At 44.9% G+C, this 22,209-nt stretch overlaps 1 protein-coding gene across 13 annotated transcripts in view; it reads right to left on the bottom strand.

Annotated features, from left to right (window-relative positions):
• The window catches only part of DAGLA (diacylglycerol lipase alpha), a 79,542-nt gene that overhangs the window by 22,339 nt on the left and 34,994 nt on the right, over nucleotides 1-22,209 (bottom strand). For 9 of the 13 annotated variants that reach the window (XM_068944254.1, XM_068944258.1, XM_068944259.1 and 6 more), the window contains 10 exons: nucleotides 20,283-20,384; nucleotides 19,546-19,684; nucleotides 16,379-16,466; nucleotides 11,695-11,865; nucleotides 10,986-11,063; nucleotides 6,943-7,067; nucleotides 5,535-5,691; nucleotides 5,125-5,208; nucleotides 4,918-4,995; nucleotides 2,616-2,858 (listed from right to left, as the gene is read on the bottom strand). In XM_068944254.1, coding sequence (XP_068800355.1) covers nucleotides 2,616-2,858; nucleotides 4,918-4,995; nucleotides 5,125-5,208; nucleotides 5,535-5,691; nucleotides 6,943-7,067; nucleotides 10,986-11,063; nucleotides 11,695-11,865; nucleotides 16,379-16,466; nucleotides 19,546-19,684; nucleotides 20,283-20,384 — 1,265 coding nt within the window. Of the gene's footprint in view, nucleotides 1-2,615; nucleotides 2,859-4,917; nucleotides 4,996-5,124; nucleotides 5,209-5,534; nucleotides 5,692-6,942; nucleotides 7,068-10,985; nucleotides 11,064-11,694; nucleotides 11,866-16,378; nucleotides 16,467-19,545; nucleotides 19,685-20,282; nucleotides 20,385-21,692; nucleotides 21,865-22,209 lie in introns of all 13 variants that reach the window. The other 4 variants (XM_068944265.1, XM_068944264.1, XM_068944266.1 and 1 more) reach the window with 4 other exon arrangements.

Below are 22,209 nucleotides of genomic sequence, written 5' to 3'. Positions count from 1 at the left end.
GTCAGCCTTGTAGCTATACCTGGATAATGATAGTCCAATCTAATACAAACAGTGGTTTTAAAATCATGGAATCAGAATTTAATCACTGCAATGTTGCACTGAGGATCTCTGTTAAAGTGGATACTGTTTTAAAAGTTTCAAAAGAAAAAGCCTGGGCTTGATTTTAAAACCTCATACCAGAGGGATTAGAGATCTAGAGGAAAATGAGACGAAAATATTCTGTACTGCTTTACAGTTTTAAGGCACAAAACCTCTCCGCAATATTTGAAAAAAAGAAAAAAGTATTCTTTTTGTATAACATCACTTCAGTTCTCTCTAGCATAGAATGCACTCAGGCTTTCCTTGCACACAAGTGTGAATACCCACAGAGGGCTCTATTTAGCAGAGAGAAAAGAAAAGTTATTAAAAGTTATTACTATTACTAACTGTTCTATCAAATGGTCAAAAGCTGTTATCACAGCTGAGCTTTCAAGGCACCCTTTTAGCAGCTACTTGCTGTCACTTTGGCTGGCTCACCACCACGAAATAAGCGTTCATTACACCATCATTTTAGGAGTTTAGGTCTGTACAAGATCAATAGAATTAAATATGGATTCTGGTCCTTGACTTATAATTATTTTTAAATTAACTTTGTTATAAAATCAGTGTTTTTAAAAAAAACAGTGACACTAAGATTTTTTTTTGTATTTAATTTCTCCTCCAAATTGTAACAGTCCCTTGTTATTAGGCCTACCAACTGATAAACCTTAGTTACAGCTATGCTTTTTGACACAAAACAGTTCACAGACCTAATAAATGTTAATGGTAGCTTCAACAGTAACCCAAACACTCAAATGTTTTTAGCTGTGGTAGTGGTAGAGTGATAAGTTGGCTCATGTAGTGTAAACATCAAGAGTTTTAATTTGTAGAATGTCTGATCAACACTGCAGGAAGGAGAATGACAGGCTGGCTCCACAGGTGGAGTTAACAGGCTAATTCAGCTTGCCAAATATGCAGGACAGAATCAGCATGAAAAATAATAAAAATCAAACAACTTACAGGAAGCTTCCAAATGGCCAAGTATTTTTCTCCAAATTAAATGTAAGTGTTAGCAAAACATTTCATTTATTTTTATATCAAAATTGACTTATAGACATTAAAAATGCATTAAGATAGACATTTTAAAATTCTATCATCTCCATTAGTCTCCCTTAGGAATCAACAGTACATTACTGTCTAACGATTAACACTGATAATACTTATAAATAAAGCTGTATTTGCATACTAGTAACAATAGAAAAGGAAATAATGAAAAGTCCAAATAAAAAGTCAGCATAGAACAAAAGGGAATGATCTGATAATGTGTTTCAGATAAATTACAGGCATATGAATATTTCTACTTTAAAAAGATTAAAAGAAAATCTTTAACTTCTGCAAGTATCTATTACTAGTTTTTGCACTCATTAAAAACCGAGCTGGTTCCCATTACTTTCCTTTAGTTTCTTTTTACCTTTTTCGCTTCATACAAACTGTTTATCATAACAATTGTGCAAAGGCATTTTGAACTAAAGGAATTAGTTCAAAAAGAAAAAAAGACATTAGCTTTGACAGTCTACATAATGTGTTAAAAATGTTAAAAAGAAATAAAGGTTTACATATCTAAATATAAATTATGTGATAAAATACTGCCTCATTTATTTATGTTTCCATATTAAGTTCTATTTAACTGGTACATTGATTCATTTTGGGGAAAATATAAGAGAGACTCATTATCACAACAGCAGGAACACAACCTTGTTTTGAAAAAGGGCCCATTCTGCAAAACTATCTGAGATCAAACTCTTTCAAGAAAAAACAGTCTCAGTGGCCACTTATTTTCTTTTTTTTTTTTTCTTTTTCTTTTTTTTTTTTTAGGTAACCACCTCGCTATCAGGCCCATATCCAGCTAAGCATTTCAGCATTTGGTTATCTATCAGCTGCCAATACTCCACTTTATAAAGCAGTACATTAAAGCACAGTGAAGGGGGTCAGCATTTGGGCAGGACATCACGAATGAAGCAGGAGCTCCCAGTTCATGGCTGCCACTGAGCTATTAGCTCAATGTCCTGCCCTGAAGAGACCCTGACTAGATGATCACCAGCATCTTGCTTCCTTCCATGAGAGGTGACATTTCCCAGCTGCCGCTAAGTTCTTTCTGACACACGCAACCTCCAGCTTCTATTTTTCTTTCCCACTCTGGCACATCATCTTTGAGAGGCTGCCAAACCCCTGACAATCTTAAAACTCTGCACGTGTGCCATTACTCTGCGGGACTAGGGCAAAGGTGAGCTCTATACTAAATTAATTTAGTCAGTGCAGTCCTGATGACTAAGTGAGTCACATAGCATCAGTCTACTTTTACAGATGCAAGTCCTGCCAATATCCTTTTATGAGGTTCAATGACTATTCCATTAAAATGCATTTTTCTTAAACACATTGTAAGGATCACACAGAATCACAGAAGAGTTGAGGTTGGAAGGGCCCTCTGCAGCTCATCTAGTCCAATCCCCCTGCTCAAGCAGGGTCCTCTACAGGCTATTTCCCAGGATCGCCTCCAGGCGGGTTTTGAATAGCTCCAGCGAAGGAGACTCCACTACCTCTCTGGGCAACCTGGTCCAGTGCTCAGTCACCCTCTCCGGAAAGAAGCTTGTCCTCAGGTCCAGATGGAACTTCCTGGCTTCCAGTTTCTGCCCGTTGCCTCTTGTCCTGTCACTGGCCACCACGGAGATGAGCCTGGCTCCCCATCCTCGCGACAGCCTCCCTCCAGATACTTGGACACATTGATGAGATCGCCGCTCAGTCGTCTCTTCTCCAGGCTCATCAGGCCCAGCTCTCGCAGCCTTTCTGCAGAGGAGAGATGCTCCAGTCCCCCCCTCCCCCCATCCTCTTTGTAGCCCTCCACTGAACTCGCTCCAGTAGTGTCGTGTCTCTCTCTCTCTCTCGTACTGGGGAGCCCAGAATTGGAGCCACTACTCCACATGTGGCCACACCAGGGCTGAGGAGATGGGGAGGAGCACCACCCTCCACCTGCTGGCAACACTCTTCCTCAGGCACCCCAGGATCCCCTTGGCCTTCTCGGCCACATTGCTGCCTCATGCTTCACTTGTTGTCCTCCAGCACTCCCAGCTCCTTCTCTGCAGAGCTGCTTTCCAGCAGGTCAGCCCCCCCACTCTCTCTCCCTCCCTCCCTCCCCCAAGCTTGTCCTGCTGCTTGGGGGGGTGTGGGTCTTCCTCCCTAGGTGCAGCACCCTACACTTGCCTTTGTTGAACTGCAGCAGGTTCCTCTCCGCCCAGCTCGCCAGCCTGCCCAGGTGCCTCGGCATGGCAGCACAGCCTCCTGGCACACCGCCAGCTACAGGCCTCCAACTAGACTCTGCGCCACTCACCACCACCCTCCGAGCTCTGCCAGCCAGCCAGTTCTCCATCCACCTCACTGCACACTCATCTCAGCCACACTTCCTCAGTTCACCTGGGAGGACGTGATGGCAGGCAGCGTCCAAAGCCTCGCTGAAGTCCAAGGAGAAAACAGCCACTGCTCTGCCCTCACCTACTCATATATTCCTCCCAAGTGGCCTGTCCCCTTTGCCACATTCTCTAGACTTCCTTCTTTCTGTGTGACTTTTGCCCGCAGTTCCTTGCTCAGCCACGCAGCTCTCCGGCCCACTTTGCTCGACTTCTTACTCAGCGGGATGCACCCGTCTTGAGCCTGCTGGAAGTGATACTTGAATGTTAACCAGCTCTCCTGGACTCACCACGTGCCACGCCCCCCCGCCCCTTCCTTCTAGGGCCCTACCCCATGACAGTCCCCTAGGTAGGTCCCTGAAGAGGCCAACGTTAGCTCTCCTCAAGTCCAGCGTTGCCGTCCTACTTATTGCCCTGCTTCCTCCTCCTAGGATACCGAACGCTACCATCACACGGTCACTGCAGCCAAGGCTGCCCCCAACCTGCACATCTCCAACCAGACCTTCTTGGTTTGTTAGAACCAGGTGCAGCAGCACACCTCTCCTTGTTGGCGTCGCCACCCCCTGGGTCAAGAAGTTCTCCTCAATGCTCTGCAGGAACCTCCTCGACTCTTTGTGTCTAGCTGGGCTTTCTCTTCCCAGCAGATGTCAGGGTGCTTGAAGTCCCCCATGAGAACCAGGGCCTGTGAGCGTGAGGCTACTTCCAGCTGTCTGTAGAAGGCCTCCTCGACTGCCTCTTCCTGATCGGGTGGCCTGCAGTAAACCCCCCACCACCACCGTGTCACCCACGTTAGCCTGCCCTTTAAGCCTTACCCATAGGCTCGCAACTTGCTCTTCATCCACCCCACCCCACCCCACCCCAGGCAGAGCGCCATACATTCTAGTTGCTCCCTCACATAAAGGGCAACTCCACCACCTCACCTTCCTGGCCTGTCTTGCCTAAAAAGCACAGAGCCATCCACGACAGCATTCCAGTCGTGTGAGCTAGCCCACCGCGTCTCAGGAAATGCAACGAGATCATGGCCCTGCGACCACACACACAGAACTCTAATTCTTCCTGCTTATTCCCCATGCTGCTGATTTCATTGCAAATTCTGAATAGGTCATTGGAAGAAAAAAGGTAATTTCAATGCCACCAGTAATTTTGTTCTAGGGCTCCACAAACTCCTTTTGCAGTTGTTTATTCACTAGTTGTCCGGTGGGGTTTTTTGTTTGTTTGTTTTTTTTAATTGTTTGTTTTTTTAATTACCAATATAGTGGTTTTAAACTGTTGTAATTTAAGGATTTTTTAAATTTTACAGTCATTTCACTGCAATTATATAACATCCTTCATGAGAGCACCTCAAGCAATTAAGACTGCTACAGGTTTTTTTGTTTGGTTGTTTTTTTGCTTATACTTAAAAGTCAAGACATCAGAATAAGAAGTGGTTTCTACATACTTTGTGTCCTAGCCACGTTCCATGGTGACCCTCAACTGGAAGGCGCTCTGCATCCCCAGTTAGGTCAGTCAAGGCATCCTGGAAGAAGGAATTTACCATTTTTTGGACAAGAAGTCAAGCACCAAGAGCAAATAAGGAAGGTCTCAGATTATCCCCAAAGATTGCTAAGGGCCCAGGGTATTTGAGGCCAATACACAGTGCACCTACTTTTGGAGATAGAGTTCCTCGGATACTGATGACCACTTTCTTCTTATCATGGTCCACAGCAACATAGAAAGGAGTTTCATAAACCTGGAAAAGATCCACTACTGTAACACACTGGCGAGGCATTCCAGCTTACTTATTCTCCTACTTGGGGAAAAGTAGGCAGAGTAGCATGACAAACTATGCCTTAAAGGGAAGGACTACACTGAATGAGCTCTGATTTTTGGTAGTAGCTATTACTTCTGTCCAAATGGCAGAATTTCTTGGCAGAGAGATGGAAGAAGGGGCTCTAGGGTCAGAAAAAGGCTTAGGTTACCTTCTTTGTACTACAGCACCTGAAAGCACACAGGCCCAGTAAGGAGGGGCCATAGGAGCATGCACCAAATAGGAAGGGGCTTGCAGGCTCTCCTCACCGCATCATGACAAGAAGTGTAAACAATGTCTACTGAAGTCATATTCTCATCCAAGAAGTGGCGCCGGATGGCAATGGCATTACAGCCACAGCAGTTATCCTCCTCAATGGTGACACTAGGTGCATAGCGGGGACGCGAGGGGCAGAGACAGCAACATCTGCAGAAGTAAAAAGAAAATAGCTTTGTGGAAAAGAGGAAAGTGGAAGAGATTGTGGCTTTAGTGTGGAATGTCTAGAGATAGGAACGGGAAAGGAAGAGGTCCTGCATGCCACAGTTTGGCTTTAACTCAACACCCGTGATTTCCTTCACTTTCAGGTGCTCTCACCCAAAACAGGACACAAAACTCGTTTCAGCATCAAAAAAAGGCACTGGGATGGGATGTAGTTTTCCTTCTGAGCACCAGAGAGAGCTACAGTGCAATAAATCCCCAAAGAATCACTGCATGATGGCGCTGGGATCTCTCCTCAGGGGATGCTATGCTTAATAGCATGGTCCTAAATTGCTTAAACACACAAAGCAGCTAGCATATATTGAACTCTACATCTATTTTTTAGCATTAGTTATACCAAACAACAAAACAGTTCTAGAATCATCCCACAACCAAATAGGAAGCTTAGATTTTCTTTCCTTTTGGTTTCCCTCATGAGACACTTAATACACAAATGCATCTTAAAAGGTAATATATTCTTCCTAATATACAAACAACTTCCGTGCTGAGCCCAATTGTAAAAAGTTCAATCCCAAACAGAATCTAGTGACAGAACTACAGCAGCTGGAGGCAAACATTTAAAATGATAGTGCAGTCCTGAACTCAACTACGGTATTGCTACCATAAGGTAAGCAATATTTTCAATTCAATTAAAAACATAGCATGGCAGAAAAACCCCCATCAGTCAGAGAGAACAAGCACAAACTGCAGCCAAGTCTTGCTGACCCAAATATCCTCCCTGCATATCTGGGCTTGCTGATAAATCTGACTTCTGAGTGCCAAGCAGCAACTTTGACTCAGTGTGAATACAGTCTTATGCCAGATGACTTTTCTCTGCTGGCTGTTCAAACTGTACAGGACTGGCATGATCTTTAGTGCACCAGAGATGACAGAGTATGAGATGGCCTGGTTTATTTAACAGGGTAAGCAGATAAGCAACTGTAAGAAAGAAAGAAGGACTGAAGAGAAAGACATGGGAGTAGGAAAGGTTTGGAAAGTGACTAAGAGAGATGGAAAAAAAAAAGAATGAGAAAGGAAAGGGAGAAAGAGGAAAAAAGCAGAGAAGAAAAGGAGGAGAAAAATAGAAGAGGGATGAAAAGAGAGCAAATTGATAAAAGAGAATTCTAAAGCAGGGGAAAAACAGAAGGGAAAGGGAAAAAGTAAGAGAAGGCAGAGCAAATAGACAGGATAGCCACTCACGAGCAGGATCTGGCCAGGCGACAGAGTCCACATGTGGGCTTCCTCATCAGGTACATGGGCCACCCATAGGCAGCCAAGGCAAACAGCATGTAGTAACACACCTCCTTATATCGCTGCATCTCTTGCTGAAAGAGACAAGAGACTCACTAAAGGCCTGATACCCTTTTAGCTGCTGTATTTTTCTGCTGTTCCCCTTTTCCCATTAGAGTTAGAGAAGTGCACCCTTTTTTCTGAAAGTCAGCCTTCTCTCTCACCCCCATCAGAAGAGCAAACACTGACGGCACCTCCAGGTGACTACCAGAGAGCAAGCTGGTTACGCTGAGCTAGATCCTCCCCCTCCTAAGAATAGCTATGCCAATTTTGTGAGTGGAGGGGCCCAGCTAACTGTTTAATAAAGCAAGAAAATACTTATAGAGACATTACCCTCTGTATACCAAAAAGCCTTCAAGAAGGGAAGGCCATGCCCTGTGGGTTTTGCTCTAACCTGTCTGAGCTAAGTAGAGCAGAAATTAGTTTAAGTGGATAAATAGGTAAAGATTAAAGGCCAGACCAATAAGGGTGACACTGTTGTGGGGGTTTACGACAGGCCACCCGATCAGGAAGAGGCAGTCGAGGAGGCCTTCTACAGACAGCTGGAAGTAGCCTCACGCTCACAGGCCCTGGTTCTCATGGGGGACTTCAAGCACCCTGACATCTGCTGAGAAGAGAAAGCCCAGCTAGACACAAAGAGTCGAGGAGGTTCCTGCAGAGCATTGAGGAGAACTTCTTGACCCAGGGGGTGGCGACGCCAACAAGGAGAGGTGTGCTGCTGCACCTGGTTCTAACAAACCAAGAAGGTCTGGTTGGAGATGTGCAGGTTGGGGGCAGCCTTGGCTGCAGTGACCGTGCGATGGTAGCGTTCGGTATCCTAGGAGGAGGAAGCAGGGCAATAAGTAGGACGGCAACGCTGGACTTGAGGAGAGCTAACGTTGGCCTCTTCAGGGACCTACCTAGGGGACTGTCATGGGGTAGGGCCCTAGAAGGAAGGGGCGGGGGGGCGCAGGGGGTGGCACATGGTGAGTCCAGGAGAGCTGGTTAACATTCAAGTATCACTTCCAGCAGGCTCAAGACGGGTGCATCCCGCTGAGTAAGAAGTCGAGCAAAGTGGGCCGGAGAGCTGCGTGGCTGAGCAAGGAACTGCGGGCAAAAGTCACACAGAAAGAAGGAAGTCTAGAGAATGTGGCAAAGGGGACAGGCCACTTGGGAGGAACGTAGGGGCGTTGTCAGCGTGTGCAGGGATGCGACAAGGAAGGCTAAGGCCCCTTTGGAATTAAATCTGGCAAGGGATGTCAAGGAGACGAAGAAGGGGTTCTTCAACTACCTCGCTGGCAAAAGGAAGCCTAGGGAAAAAGTGGGCCCACGGCTGAGTGGGGCAGGTGCCCTGGTAACGAAGGCTCTAGAGAAGGCAGAGTTGCTGAATGCCGCCTTTGCCTGGGTCTTTGCTGCTAAGGCCAGCCCTTGGGAATTCCAGAGCCTGGGGACAAGAGAGAACGTCTGGAGAAAGGAAGACTCTCCCTTGGTGCAGGAGGATGGGGTTAGAGCTCGTTTGTGCAAACCTGACAGCCACAAACCCATGGGCCCCGCTGGGATGCACCCCCCCACACAGCTCCGAGTGCTGCGGGAGCTGGCGGATGTTATTGCTAGGCCGCTCTCCATCATCGTGGCAAGGTCCTGGAGAACAGGAGCGGTGCCTGAGGCCTGGAAGAAAGCCAGCGTCACGCCAGTCTTCCCAAAGGGCAAGAAGGAGGAGGCAGGAACCGCCAGGCCTGTCAGCCTCACCTGCATCGCTGGAAAGGTGATGGAACAACTCCTGCTGGAGGTCCTCGCCAAGCATGAGGAGGACAAGAAGGTGAGCAGGAGTAGTGAGCATGGCTTCAGCAAAGGGAAGTGATGCTTGAGCAATGTGCTAGCCTTCTGTGCTGGAAGGACTGGCTGGGTAGGTGAGGGCAGAGCAGTGGCTGTTGTCTCCCTGGACTTCAGCGAGGCTTTGGACGCTGCCTGCCATCACATCCTCCCAGGTGAACTGAGGAAGTGTGGCTGAGATGAGTGTGCAGTGAGGTGGATGGAGAACTGGCTGGCTGGCAGAGCTCGGAGGGTGGTGGTGAGTGGCGCAGAGTCTAGTTGGAGGCCTGTAGCTGGCGGTGTGCCGCAGGGGTCAGTGCTGGCTCCAGTCTTGTTCAATGTCTTCCTCGAGGAGCTGGAGGAAGGCACAGAGTGCCCCCTCAGCAAGTTTGCTGATGCTCCAAAGGTGAGCAGAGTGGCTGACACACCAGGAGGCTGCGCTGCCATGCCGAGGCACCTGGGCAGGCTGGCGAGCTGGGCGGAGAGGAACCTGCTGCAGTTCAACAAAGGCAAGTGTAGGGTGCTGCACCTAGGGAGGAAGACCCACACCCCCCACAAGCAGCAGGACAGGCTTGGGGGAGGGAGGGAGGGAGGGAGAGAGAGTGGGGGGGCTGACCTGCTGGAAAGCAGCTCTGCAGAGAAGGAGCTGGGAGTGCTGGAGGACAAGTGAAGCATGAGGCAGCAATGTGGCCTTGTGGCCGAGAAGGCCAAGGGGATCCTGGGGTGCCTGAGGAAGAGTGTTGCCAGCAGGTGGAGGGTGGTGCTCCTCCCCATCTCCTCAGCCCTGGTGTGGCCACATGTGGAGTAGTGGCTCCAATTCTGGGCTCCCCAGTACGAGAGAGAGAGAGAGACACGACACTACTGGAGCGAGTTCAGTGGAGGGCTACAAAGAGGATGGGGGGAGGGGGGGACTGGAGCATCTCTCCTCTGCAGAAAGGCTGCGAGAAGAGACGACTGAGCAGCGATCTCATCAACGTGTCCAAGTATCTGGAGGGAGGCTGTTGCGAGGATGGGGGGCCAGGCTCATCTCCGTGGTGGCCAGTGACAGGACAAGAGGCAACGGGCAGAAACTGGAAGCCAGGAAGTTCCATCTGGACCTGAGGACAAGCTTCTTTCCGGAGAGGGTGACTGAGCACTGGACCAGGTTGCCCAGAGAGGTAGTGGAGTCTCCTTCGCTGGAGCTATTCAAAACCCGCCTGGAGGCGATCCTGGGAAATAGCCTGTAGAGGACCCTGCTTGAGCAGGGGGATTGGACTAGATGAGCTGCAGAGGGCCCTTCCAACCTCAACTCTTCTGTGCGTCTGTGCTTCTGTGAAGTCTCAAGAAGATGAGATGCCTAAACATACTGCTTCCACATAGTCACAGGCCATAAGTAAGATACCCAGAGAGAAGACTGTAAAGCCAGTAAGCCATTCTGAGGCCATATACCTCAGTGTTATCTTCCTTAAGCTATGTTGATATCTCTCCCCACATACACCTATTCAGAATGAGTCACACTCTGAATATAAGCAGGATGTTAGCTTTAAATGCAGCACAGTAGAGCACAGCCACAAGCATGTTAATCACAGAATCACCTCTAATCAGTGATACTTGGATCTGGTCAGTCTCTCTCTTTCAACAGTTATCATCTAATCAAGGGAGATGAAAATAAGTTTGCCCAGTGAAAGGCTGCAAAACATGGAGCTAGGAGAAAAGCCAGGCTTAATTTACACATAACAGAACAGACCACAGCCATTTTCATCTTCAGAACGCCACTGCACTCCAGGGAGCTCCTTGCTCTAATCAAGATGGAGCCCGGCATGTCAGGCTTCATGAGCTCTGCTGGTGGTATCTCCACATGGAGCTCTGCATGACTCTCCTGGCTGCAACCTCTGGCTTTGGAGAAACCTCACACCATTTTTCTCCATCTGAGTGGAACTACTACTACCTCCCTCAAAGTGGAGAAGAGATAGATAATGCTTTAAAAGTGCTCTGAAGTCCAAAAAAAACCTCCAAGAAAGCTAGCATTGTTATCATAATCTGTTGTTATAACCTTTCATTTCTTTAACTATTACAGAAAGGGGTAAGGGCAGAGAGGAGAAAAAGAGAGAACACTGAGAAAAAGATGATAGGCTACATGTGGAAGCATGGGGAGTTTGCAAGATTACAGTCCAGTGACTTACCGCATTTTTCAGGTCCAGATACTTTGTGTTCCTGGTCACTGGCATCCCAGACAGAAAAGCTAAAATGTCATTGTTTGCCTGTAAGTCACAAACATACATAAAAATTATTCTTCTCCATGTCACCAGGACACAAGATCTACGCCTGAGAAACAGAAAGCCCTAGGTAACCCAGGACAAAATAGCATGCAAGTACCTTCACCTGTCTCCTGATCTGGCTCTGATCTCCACCTCATCTGATCACTAGCATCTGAACCTCACGTCTGAACACAACCTTTTCTACTGGGTTGGCAATCTGCAAATCTCAAAGGCAGTAATTGCTTGGGAATTTAGGAATTTTCTCCTAAAGTTCCTCCTATAGTTTCATCCAGATGCTAGAGTCTTCTTTACATAACTATAAGGGGAAGAGTAATCTCTCCATTCACTTTTAAGCAACTGCCCCCTTCTTCAAGGCATTTGCCCATTTGGGGTCAAGAACACAATCCATATGCATCACCTGCCTAAAAAAAAAGGATACGTTTCAAGATTGACTCAATGTCAGTTGGACCCTCTGCAAATCTCAGAAAAGCTGCTAAAAAGTTAGTATTTCACAGCTTAGTGACTGGCAATAACCCACCACACAACAGAAACAAGGTGCGCAGAGACATGCAGTTCTCACACAATGATTCACAGAAGAGTAGCAGGTAAGTCAGAGGCCAAATGAGATACCCACTGCCTTGGTGCAAAGTGAGGTGCCTCCTCCACCCACCTCATCCAGCACAGCATTGCGTTTTGCCCGCTGCCGTTGGCGCAGAAGAACCAGGCCTGCAATGATGTCAGATGGGACGATGTCAAGGTCTCGGAAAAACTCAGCAAAAAGGTAGGCGATTTCAGAGTAGGCGTCCTGCAAAATCCAGTGAGATAAGGGTTTAGGAGGAGGAGTTTAGTTGTGGGGAGCCTCAAAACAGGACACAGAATGAGAATCAATGCAGCAGTGATGGCCTCATTTCTGTAGCTCTGTCTCCAAAACATCCAAGAGATTTCTTCAGGGAACACCATTTCTGGTCTAATCATATTAATTTTTCTTATTTCCTTTACATAGTCACACTCAGAGGCCTCAGCTGAGATTGAACTCAGACTACGGTGGGTGCTTCTGTGTGGACAAGCAGACAAATAGAAATCAAAATAGAAAAGACAGACAAAAAGGGAGAGAAAGGAACTATTTTCATCCCCATATTGCAAATAAGACAGAGGGAGTAAGGAGAGGACTGAACACAAGTCCCAATCCAGTGTCATCTCAGAGTCCTCCTTCCTCCTCAAAAGTGATTTCATTTGAACAAAGGCTGTTCAGGAAAAAAAGCACATAGTCTATCCTATTTAACAATCTCTTCAATTCTGTAACTCAGTCCCGGGATCATTTTCCCCACACTTGAGCCAGATCTCACTGTCCCAGGCACGACAGAGAAAGCGGGGGCTGTTTGGATCCTGACACTGGATAGTCACTGTAGCTGTTTATTGTTCACCATCATCCTGCTTGCCACATGACTTCAAAGAGTTAATTACCACAGGCAGGTGTTACACGCGGCAGTTCTTGGTACTGAAGGAATTGACAGAGTTATCAAGCTTTTCCAAGTTTACCTTGGACTACTACAACCAGCCTCATCAGATGCAAGCAAAAGGGCCTGAAGAGGAAAACCTGGAAAAAGGGGTTTTTTTGTTTGTTTTTTGTTTTGTTTTTTGTTCAGAGACAAAAATCTCTGAGTCATTACATGCAGAGTTCCCAGCAGAGAAGGTGACCAATCCAAAAAGACGACGACACTGCAGAGGGACAGAAATGGAAGTGACCTGAGAGAGGAGGAACACAAAGGCTGTAAAGCAGAGTGATAAACTGAAAAAAGATTTTAAGTGTTATACTCCATTTGGCTCTGTGTTTTCTGGCTGCCAGAAAACACAAGACCTGAAATGAGAACAGTTTGGAAGGATGGAGACTGAATAGACTATGAGACAAAGCATGTGGTCATTGCTTAGACCAGCAAATTTAAGGACAAGGTGACCCAGAGGTTGGACCAACAAAAAGTGGGACTGAGCAAGTGGTGTAGTACACACATGGTCAGGGTTTTGACTGCTGCTGTCACCCATCCTTTTCTCTGGAAGCTTGTCACAGCCTTATCCTGACCCTTCAGCTCCTATTTTCATAGCATCCTTTACTCAGCACCTTAAGTCACAAATGTTATTGTACATGCGACTACAGTCTGTCTGGACAAACTCTGGGCTGTGCACTTGAAGAAAGGTCTTCAGGACAGGATATCTCTATCTCTCTCTTTTGACAGGCTTTCAAGAAAGTAAACTTGTTCTTTCCCTAGAAGAGTCTTGGAGAAAATGAGCTACATTCTTTTATCTGACAAACTCCTGGAGTGCAAGATTACTTCCTACCATTTTTCACTTGTCTACACTGGCAAGCAGAATCATCATTAAGAATGGAACTTCAGGTGCCAATGCTGCAGCTTTCCATGCCAGCTTTATCTTTGAAGAGCAAATTGACTGGCATCAACCTCTTCTACAACATTACAACTGCACTATCTTCAAATACTGACCCCATACGTTCTAGCACAGTTTCTTGACGCATGCAGGAAACGCAAAAGGCCTCAAAGTAAAAGACGACAAACTCCCATAAACCCAAAGTCATGGTGACACCTCTTAATAGTCTGATCAAATGGAAAGGCCAGAAAGTTCAATGTGTATTTCTTTCAGAAGAGTTTCTGCTGGAGCTCCTAATTTTATATCATGGGATTGACTGTGGTATTTTGTTACAAACCCTGGAAGCTCTGGGGCCTGGCAGAATCTGTGGGGACAGAGCACTGTGTAGGTCACCCCAAACGTGTAACACCCTGCATTCTTGCCCTGATGACACATCTGCGCTGTAGAACTCTTATTTCCCAGCCAAAGGAATGATCATCCTCTGCTAGAACACTTTTTTTCCATGAAGCCTGGGAGAAGCAGCAATGGAATCATTTCTGATCCATTACATATGCATTCATTCCACACGCTGCCATGCCAGGACACACAAACTTAGACTCTGTTTTCTCACAGAAAAGAGCCTGGAAATTGCTCAAGTTGAATTTAAAATGGAAATTCTATAGCACAAGGAACTTGGAGATTCCGGTATCTGCTTTCATCCTAAACTAGACGGAGAGAGAAAAAAAAAAAGAGAGAAACAGACACTCATTGCAGAATGCAAAATTTTTTTTAAATAAATAGATAAAAAGCATAACACAAAGTGAAATATGAATGAAATAATATGAAGGTTGTTCAGAAACTGCCTGGGCAACACTGATGCCTCTCAGGACTTACCTTTGAGGTGCCCCTGTTCTCCTTTCAGGGCTCCTGAGCCAGCCTACAGTGCCCATGCTGCCCCCTCCAGACAGACATCTTTGGATACATGGACAAGGCTACCTGGCTGTGTGGTCAGAGAGAACGGAAGCCAGGGCACCTGGAAAGCACCTCTTTGGTGAGGCAGCACAGGCAAGCAGGGGAACAGAAAATAACCACCAAGGGAATATTGCTGATTGAACTGCCATTGCACAAAGCATGTTTTGCTTCAGTTTTCCAGATGGGTTTTCCTAACCAGTTCTAGCAGATGACTTGTGAAAGCTGGCAGCAGGTTGAGGCTGGGAAGCTCCCTGGAACGTGGTGGCATTTCATTTAGTACTCCTGCAGCATGTGACTGGGAGGACTGGCATCCAGCACATGTTGCTGGATTTCTACGAAAAGACTATGATGATTCCTGCAGCCATTCACACTTTGGAAACTGCATCCTGAGGATAACTACGCAACACCGGCCAACAGTTCCTTTTAATCTAATTCATAATGGTTGCCATCTATGATGAACATAAATGTTGAGGCAGGCTTCACCTGAGTCTCCATCATTTTACACAGCTCTTCATTTTATTACACCTTCCACTGTTGAGGTTAAAATCCCAGTTTCATTTCTCTTCCTATACAAGTCCACATCCCTTCCATCTGCTCCTTCTTCTGCTGCATCTTTAAGGAGACCAAATATCACACCATATTTAAGTGAGGACATATCACTGATGTGTTTAGTGTTAGTGATTAGTGTTTTCCATATCATTTTCTCTGCCCTTCTACCGAAGCTTTTAAGGTTCTTTGGCCACTGTTGTGCACAGATGTCTTTTTTGATGTGTCCTTGATAACTCCCAGCTCTTTTCCTGAGAGGTTGTAACTAATTCAGAACCAGTCAGTGCATGCAAGTAATTTAAACTGTTTCTTCAGATGTGCATCACCTCGTCCTTCTGTATTATGACTTTCATCTATCATTGGTAACAGTTCCCTGGTTCTGCCTGGTCCTTCAGGAGGAGTTCTCAAATATTCGCAATTCTGACCAACCTAAATATTACTGAGTCATCAGCAAAATTTGCCACCTTGTTATTCACTTCTCCAGCAGGTTATTAGGAGTCCTGTTGAATACCACTGTAAGGCACAAACCTGCTCCCACCGCCCTCAATACGAATGTACTGCTAACTTTTGTGGAAGCAAAATCAAGCCCCTTAGCCTGCTCCGTTGGATAGATATCTGCATCGGAAAATCCTGATTGTAGCACATGAAAATTTCAAGGCAACAATCTTCATCTGAATCTATGGCTTAAGTAGCAGTTTTGGCCTGTTAACAGTCTAGAAGCATTCTTTTGCCTATTCTGACAGGTTTATATTTTCCTGCTCTTCCTTTGAAACTGACACAAACAACAGCGAAAACTACTTAAGCTGATTATCTGATAAAGAAGAAACTGTGAAGTTAACCACAAAAAGTGCTATCAAATGCTGAGTCTAAACATGGTTTAACAAACACTTAAAAGTATAATCCCAGTTCACTGCAGCAGCAAGGTAAAAAACAGCTTCAGGGGAAGAAAGAGCTTAAATCTGACTACGTTGCTTTTCAGGGCTAGTAACGTTCCCTTCACAGAGAGTCCTGTAATGTTCAAAATCAGAAGGTTAACACTGGCCGTTTTCAAAAGACAACTGTCTTCTCCAGGGATGTTACACTCCTATCTAGAGGGGAACATCAGCTTGTATTTAGGCGTAGAACATCTGATCCAGGTGCCCTTCTATGTGAACGCAATTTTTCTACCAGACTACTCTGGCTAGAAGGAAGAAAAACGAATAAGCAAATAGCAAAACCTCAAGCCTGTTCCTTCTGAAAGTACTCAGCTTGCTGCTTCTTGGAGGACATTTCCAGTTCCTGTATACACTACTGTTAAGGCTCACCAGTGCACCCAAATCTCAGACATCCACACTGAAACAAGACACACATGCAGGCTTGACAGTGACCGCACTGCTGAGTTCCATGTATCGTTAGCCATACACGGAGCTTGCTCTCTTATAGGAAAGATCCTTGGTACCTACCGATTGGGAGTCTTTTGTCCGTGTGCAGCAAAGAAAAACTTTGAGTCGGCGTGTCCAGCTGCTGGCTTGCCCTTCTTCCAGGCGATGCCTGCAATAAAGAAATAAAGGGTAGGTATGTCCATAGGATTAGGCAGGAGAACACGACCGCACACACATAACAGTAGGATCCAATATATATATCATGCAGCCTATTCTCTGTCATCAGTAGCATGTATGCTAAACCATATTCTTATTTATGCTCGGCTAGGAGAGTCAAGGAGAGTTCACATAGACAAGAATCCAGCTCGTGTTATAGGGAAACGATCCTATTCATGTACACGCTCTCCTGCCTGAATGGGATGGCTGTAATTGGGCTACTGATGTTCTATGATCTACTGGAGGAAGATGTCCAAGAGCACCTGGCTTTCCGGATGGAAGGAGAGTCTAATGGTAACTTGGCAGTTGCATCATGTCCTAGGATTTACTGCCACTGCCAGTAAGAGAACTTACTTCTGGAGGAGAGGGGGGCCACAAAAGACTATGAGCATTTACTACAGGAGTGAGGCAAATCTTTCTAAGAAATAGATTATTTGGCAAAACACTGTTATTTATATATAACAATTCACATTCTTGATTCAAGTTTGGTGCATAATTCTAATTAGAAAAGGAAAACAAGTAAAAGGTTTTCTTTTAATTTAGAAAAGGTTACAAAAAAGCCTGAATACAACAGGTTTAGGTCAACGCATATTTAGTTTATATGACATTTTAATTTCAGCTTAAAAATTAGATAATGGGACAACCTTATTTAAAATGAACTATAGATGAGTTTACTCCACTGTTGTGAGCTTGTCCTTGTTGCTACACTTGCAGGGTAATATTGCCTTATTTTTAACTGGTACACCTGCACCCCACAGCCCCTCTAATGCAGGGTCTTCTTTTTAATGTCAGCATAGACTAACTTAATGTGGGTCAGACTGATCAAAAAAAGAGCACTTCCATTTTCTGTCAGATGACCACAACAGGAAAAGCCCGAGGCGAGAGAGCGGGAAGAAAAATATGCTGGTAAAGGAGTATATGCCTGCAATGGAAGGTCAAGATTCCACTGGGCAATCCATCTGCTCATGTCTGAACATTTTAAAACAACTATCCATAACCTCCAAGTAAGATTCCAAAACTGTCCTAAGACAGAGCTGGGAATGATCAGTTTGCTCCACAAATGCCAAAGAAGCTGGGCAGCAGTGCTAAGAACTTCACAACTTCACCGTGGGGGTTGAGAAAGCAAGTGTGCTCTGAGCTATTTTCACTCCAAGTTTTCCCAAATATTTTTCTAACACTGAACTTTCACATGTTTAGTATGAACCTTAAAGCAACTCTCTTAGAAAAGTACCAGCAAAATAAGTTGAGCCTTTTTGTTTGTTTTTTTTTTAGTCCTGAAAGAATATAAGAAGCCCACACACATCAACATGCCACTAGTAAAGGAAAACCACTGTGTAAGCGTCCAGTAGTTACAGAGGAGCACTACAGAAAGGAAGCCACCAAAATTACATGTCTTCTGAATGTGACAAACAAATCAAGTTCTTTCATGAGTTAAGACAGAGGAAATATAGCGCAGATTTTAAGTGTAATACAAAGTCAGATTATTGCTATACATCAAAAGGCATGTATAAATTCAAACTGAGGGATCTCAATAGGATCCTCAGCATCTTGCAGGATCATGCTCCAGAAACAGGTGGAGAATTTCAAAATATTTCCTCTGGAAATGATTGCCCTAGTACTGAATACACAGTAACATTTTGTGTTTCCATTTCACATTATACCCCACAGCATTTGGGTTATTAACATCTGTTAACACTCCATTTCTAGAGTGGGAATCCACAAAGAGCAGGCACAAGATCATTGGAAGAAAAATCTGGTCAGGACCAAAAGGATAAATACTTCCACTCACTTCCAGTAAGTGAGTGGGATCTCAAAAATCTGTGCAGAGGAGATGACTTGTTTTGTTTTATTTTTAAGCTCTCAGGCAAAATGAACTTTGCAATCTGTGGTGCTCAGTTTCCTCTAAAAAAAAAAAATAATGAATTGAGTCAAAATAGTTCTGGTTCTCATACCATGGGGTCTGAGATCCACAGTACCTTAGTTCAGCTTCTTCATCCAGAGCTCCCTAGGAATGCCCTGATTACAATGCAACAATCGCACACATTAGGCTAACAAGGCGCTAATCCTAAACATTCAAGATGAGGGTTAGTGCTATATTCAGAAGGTAAAGAAGAGTGTCTTATCTTTCTGCAAGAAGAAAGAGGTTCCTTCAAACATATCTGTACTTGCTCATTGTCCCTAGAAAAATCTGAAGATTTTTCTCTCACAAAGACAATCTGAAGTATCCCATTTCAAGACAGTGGAGGACTATGTATTCAAAACGCCCCTTGAACATACATTCCCAAGGAGAAATGCATGATTTCCAGAGTGTTTTTAAATAGTCTCATTTCTTCATTCAAAACTTAATGTCCTCAGCCCTACAAAGCCACATTCTTTGCAGACGGCTACATATGTTAAGACTGCATAAGAAAACAAAGCCCCCATTTGTGTTGCCTCAGTACTGGGAGGGGGGTGGGGAGGGGAAGGGAACTTCTGAAAAATGCTTTGCTTGGTGAAAAAAAAGCTTTCATATCTTCATCTGGGTAGCTCACCAAGATGCAATCAATTCTTAATTAAAACATCTAACTGCCAACAAAAAAGAAAAAATTGCTTCTTAGCCAACACCATATATAAGACATCTCAGGCCAAAAGGTCATATTTTGAAGAAGATAAAAATAAAGGAAGAAAGAGGCTTTGGAAAAAGATGCTGCCTTGACCTAAGCTAAGTCTAAGTACTGTCTCACTGTTACTAGGCAAAATACAATGCCACAGGGTGGACAAACAAGCTGTTGTGATCAGCACTGTGGCACAAAGGCCTCATAAGGATTTACAAGTCCACTGACTAACATATGATCCAGCCAGATCTCATGTTGCTTTGCACTTTGAATACAGATGCCCACAAGCAGCACCTGACAGTCTGAACTGCATTCTTCTAAAATGACCCTCAACAGCAAAGAGAAGCAGTGCTTGAAACTGAATGCTCTCTGAAGTAAGGCAGGAAGAATGCTAAGAACTGAAGGAAGCAGGGTGCCCTTCCAGAAATGCTGCTTTACCGCAGGTTGTATGTCCTCAGGTTGCGCTGTCTTCGCTTTGTGGCACGCAGCTTCACAAAGGTCCTCCCTGTTGGGTCGAAGACGCACAGGACAGTGATGCAGACACTCAGGATGACAACCCAGTTGCACACTACCATTCCTGTAAAGAAAGAGAAGTCAGGTGCTCTGCTCCTAAGACAGTGCCGTCTCCTGTTCTTCTCCATACACATCACACCCACCTCTCTAGTGCTGCAGGGCAGATAGAGGAAGCTACCCCAAATACTCTTGCAGCCAGCCGTAGCAAAAGAAAATCCTCTGGAAAGGCTTCTGACCACAGCTAGGTTTTCCAGCTGTTTTAGGAGATTACCCATGCAGAAGACCATTAAGTGCTTGTTGAGTATCTAGGGGAACTGCAACACTAGTGTCAGGCACCCCCAGGAGACTGATTGAGATTCAAAAGGAATTCTAGGAAAAGAGTAAAGCCATTGTGAACTAAAGAAGGGGAATCAGGTCTTTCAGATTCACCAGACAGACCCTACCATGGGAACAAGGATTCTTGTCTCATTGTAGACACCACATAAAAATGAATAGAATTATTGTTCCGAGCAGAAACATCTCAAGATAACAAGCATCCCATCTACAGCTACAATCCACTTCCAACAGTCAATCCCCATACGCATGAATGAACTAGCTCTCCAGGACAAGAGGATCTCTGTGCATACACAGGAACGCACACAAACCACATTCCAAATACATACCCAAAGTTACACTCTTTGCAGTGATATCATTGCAGGAAGTGTAGTACTGCGTTAGCCAAACGATGCCCACAATAGCATACACAAACTCGATCACCAAGATAGCTGAAACAAAAGGAACACAATGGATAGTAGCAGCACCTCGCTCATGATTAACAACTGTCTATCCCCATCTTCTGCAGAGGATACCCAAGAACACTGCGCGGACTGCTAACAGTTGGCAACTAAATACTCCCCTGTGACAGGTTCTTTACTCTAGCAGGACAGTTGCACAGAATTAATTACTGCAGAACTGAGTCTCAGTGCTTTGCAGGGTAATCTTCAAGAAAATGAGCCCAAAAATGTAACATCTCCTTCACATTCCCTACTCCTAAGTGATGCAAGGACTACATACCTACAGAGCTGCAAGTGTCCTAGGCTGCATCAGAGGTCTGAATCAAACAGCCATACCTTCCACCCACTACAGTGGAAAGATTCCCCTATGTACCAAGATGCACCATGTTTCTACATCTTAACTACATCAAACACCTGGCCTGATTCAAAACAAGAGGTGAAATTACAGGAGGTAGTGTGTATTCAGGATTAATTCTGCTTACTACACTCAGCAAATTTTCATGGCACCTCCACCCTTTGCAGTCCTTACAGCAATAGTTCACAGGACACAGTCCTCAAGGACACATTTATTGGCTCCTCAGTTCTCCATGTTAGCCTGATAACAAACAAGAAACTGAGGGTTGACAGTGACTCACTGAAAAAAAAAGTTTGGAAATACTGCTTTAAAGTGCCCATCTTCTCGCTTTCCCAATGCATTACAAGCCCAAAGTTGAATGGGGTATAAGTTACAGAGAAGGTAATTAGCTCACTCATTAGCAAGTCTTTCATGAAACTGACAACTGAACCTATTTTCCAGCCTAGCAGATCCTAACCATCCATCCTCCCATCTATTCAATTCAGTATGTTGGCACAGTTTATCCCTCCACAGGCAGCTTACTGTGGACTTTCAACATCCTGGAAAGACCAGCACAAGGAATGATGTAGCAAATGGAGCTTTCAACAGCTGTGGGTAAGGAATCAGGGCTGAACCCGATTCTTTACCAGTGCAGCCTACGTTTTTACATTGCACTAGGCTTGTCTCCTCTCTCAGATTACCTACTGCAGGTAGGTAGAAGCAGCAATAGCACAGACAAGATCTTTCTCAGTTCGCAATGGAAAGATTTCCCTAGATCCATATGTATTATACAGCACATGTTTAAAATGGGATAGTCATATGGACCTTATCTATGCTAGGGTCACATTCCTATGTTTATCATAAAAGAGCTGATAAAACCATTGCAATAAAAAAAACCCACCCACACACACACACACACAAAAAAAAAGTATCTATAAGACCCAAGATACAGTGTAAATACAGACCCTGAACACAGGTATAGTTTAAGGCAGACAAGGATGATACTTGGGTAGGAAAATGGCTCTCTCTGGATTCTCTCTCCTTCCCTTGCCCCATTTGGTCTGGTTTTAACACAGTGTTACTCAAACTGTCAGGCTCTACATGCTTCCCTAGGGAGACTCCAGTATGTCTGGAAAACTGGAGAGAGAGAGAGAGAGAGAGAGAGAGAGAGATTTGTTTGCTTTTCATGTTAATGATTGCACTTAGCACTCAAAGGCTGTCTCTCAGATAGAGCTTTCAAGCAAGGGGACCCAGATTTTAATGAATTCTGCATGAAAACAATACAGAAAAAACAGAATAGGCCATGAGATGCTTTCTTTTGAATGGGCTTGACTGTCCCTCCAAAAGATTTTCTCTTCAGATTCAAAAAAAAAAAAAAAATCAAAAAAACACCCACAAAACACAGAAATACACCCCCCCCCCAAAATACACACACACACACAAACCACAAAAAAAACCCCAAGACCCTCATCAGGACAAAAA

Source organism: Struthio camelus, chromosome 5 (assembly GCF_040807025.1).
Source record: "Struthio camelus isolate bStrCam1 chromosome 5, bStrCam1.hap1, whole genome shotgun sequence".
NCBI lineage: Eukaryota > Metazoa > Chordata > Aves > Struthioniformes > Struthionidae > Struthio > Struthio camelus.
The sequence above is the reverse complement of the archived record's forward strand: the minus strand, read 5'-3'. Positions and strand labels throughout refer to the sequence as shown.